Raw genomic sequence first — 2330 nt, forward strand, 5'->3', positions numbered from 1 at the left:
AACAGGTACATATCCCCGCTCAACCAAGAAATTGGTGTACAAGTGTTAATCCTATCTTTGCAAACTCTTGTGTGCAAGAAATGTCACAGTAATCTATTTTTTAATCAAATAAAATAAGGCTCGGAGCCTATCTCTCCCACACTAGTAGGAAATTCAATCCCAGTTCTGAATGCCATCTCTGCCCACTCACCTCTACAGAATGGAGCAGATGGCCTGGCCTAATTTTTGAAATTTGAAACAAAAACTAGAGATGTACACAACACAGACACTGCTGTATTAGCATTCCCCAAACCTAACTTTTCATTTAATAACTGACTCAGTTTATTTGTTTCATGATGCTGGAATCAGAGGCATGCTTAGTTTACTTCAAGTAATATAAAAAAATACACTATTGTATTATTGTAAAAAATACACTAATATATGGTCAATAAAAATCATTTAAAAATAATAAAAGTGCTAGGTTTAATGTTTTTTAGTAGATACGAGCAGGTCATTTTGTCATACTGGAATGTGAGGATATCCATAGGTCCTTATCTATAGACAGAGATAATCCCATGCCAGTTTTTCTAATGCTCTGTTTCATCCATTGTCTCCTGGCATACAATCAATCTCTCTCCGTCTCTCTGACTCTCTCTCTCTCTCTCATTCAAACTCTCTAAGAAGATGGATCTAATTGAGTCAGTCACTAATATGGGGTACCACTTCAGTGCAGAGATGTGACAGGTAACCTGACAGACTACTGATACCTTTTGTGTTCACCATGTAAATGACCAACTTTTTTTTTTTTTTTTTTTTTTACAAGGGAACAAATCCACACTTTTATTTATTTACTTTTCAGTAAGTTTAAATCCTTGAAGGGTACAGCATCACACGGATTCTGTGTCCAATGGCCTTAGCAGGAAGGTTGCTTCGGAATTTGGCACGAACCATGCCACTGTTTCCATGAGCACGAGTTATCTTTCCCCAGATTACTCTGGTTTTGTTAGGTTTTCCACCAGGAGTTACTGTATTGTTCTTTGCTTTGTACACGTAAGCACATCTCTTGCCTAGATAGAATTCAGTTTCATCTCGAGCATATACACCTTCAATTTTCAGGAGAGCTGTGTGCTCCCTCTGGTTCCGTAGACCCCGCTTATAGCCAGCAAAAATGGCCTTGGACCACAGCCTTCCAGACATATTTGTCGTTTTAGAAGTCCTGTTCCCAGCAGGCCGGAGCACCCATTCTCGGAGGTCAGGGGACCAGCACCATCAGTCCCGTATCTCCTCCATCCTGTCCTCCCTGTTGCTGGAATCCATAGAAATCATTAGCTGGTAGAGCCTCGGAGCCGCACCAGCATCTCATGAGAGGCATAGAGCCGAGCCGACCCCACTTATTTGCCCCCAAAGTTCAGCCGCGGAAACGCCACACCTAAATGACCAACTTTGAACCAGGTACTGATGTTGAGTCCTCTCATTCTTGCTCCACAAAGAAAACTGCAACTTAACAAGTCAGAAACCTCCCATGACTGCTTCGGTTCAAAATGGGTCAAAGAAACTAGAAATTACTTTTAGGCTTCAAAATTGGTCAATGTAAAAACATAACATCACAGAAGTGGAAAAAGCATATTTGAAGATATACTGTATCCTCAGAATGAGTGGCAAAATAGAACCTACTTAAATGGAAAAGGAGAAAAATATGGTAGAAAGTAAAACGGACTCATCCTCCAGCTTTCCAGGTCCTCCCAGTGTGGAATCTTATGCAAACTTTCCATAAGAAGTTGTGACATTTAATATTTCCAGTTTTAGGTTCTCACCTTTAAATTTTATGCATCTTAGGTCCTATTACTAAGACATGCAAACCTTTACTAACCAATCAAGAACCAAAATATAATATAGGATTAATAAATAATTGTGGGGGCTTCCCTGGTGGCGCAGTGGTTGAGAGTCCGCCTGCCAATGTAGGGGACGCGGGTTCGTGCCCCGGTCTGGGAAGATCCCACATGCTGCGGAGCGGCTGGGCCCGTGAGCCATGGCCGCTGAGCCTGCGTGTCTGGAGCCTGTGCTCCGCGACGGGAGAGGCCACAACAGTGAGAGACCTGCGTACCGCAAAAAAATAAAATAAATAAATAAATAAATAATTGTGGCTTAATGGGCTAATATTCCCATGTTTATTTTTTTGAGGAATTCAATGACTTAACCCAAATACTGTAATAACATTACACACTGTAATGGAGATTGAAGACATGCTGTGTTGATGGGAGACCATTCCAATCAGATAATATCGCTTGAGTTTTAGTATTATTACCTTGTGAGTTGTATGGTGATGTTAATAATGATAATGCTCCCACTTT

General features: G+C 40.9%; 1 protein-coding gene across 1 annotated transcript; it reads right to left on the reverse strand.

Annotated features, from left to right (window-relative positions):
• Positions 1–804: 804 nt before the first annotated feature.
• LOC132425272 (large ribosomal subunit protein eL33) lies at positions 805–1402 on the reverse strand. Its single transcript, XM_060011593.1, has one exon. The coding sequence runs from the start codon at positions 1174–1176 to the stop codon at positions 844–846; it is 333 nt and encodes a 110-aa protein (XP_059867576.1). The 5' UTR covers positions 1177–1402; the 3' UTR covers positions 805–843.
• Positions 1403–2330: the final 928 nt, after the last annotated feature.

The sequence above is a fragment of the Delphinus delphis genome, chromosome 5, assembly GCF_949987515.2.
Source record: "Delphinus delphis chromosome 5, mDelDel1.2, whole genome shotgun sequence".
In the NCBI taxonomy this organism is placed as follows: domain Eukaryota; kingdom Metazoa; phylum Chordata; class Mammalia; order Artiodactyla; family Delphinidae; genus Delphinus; species Delphinus delphis.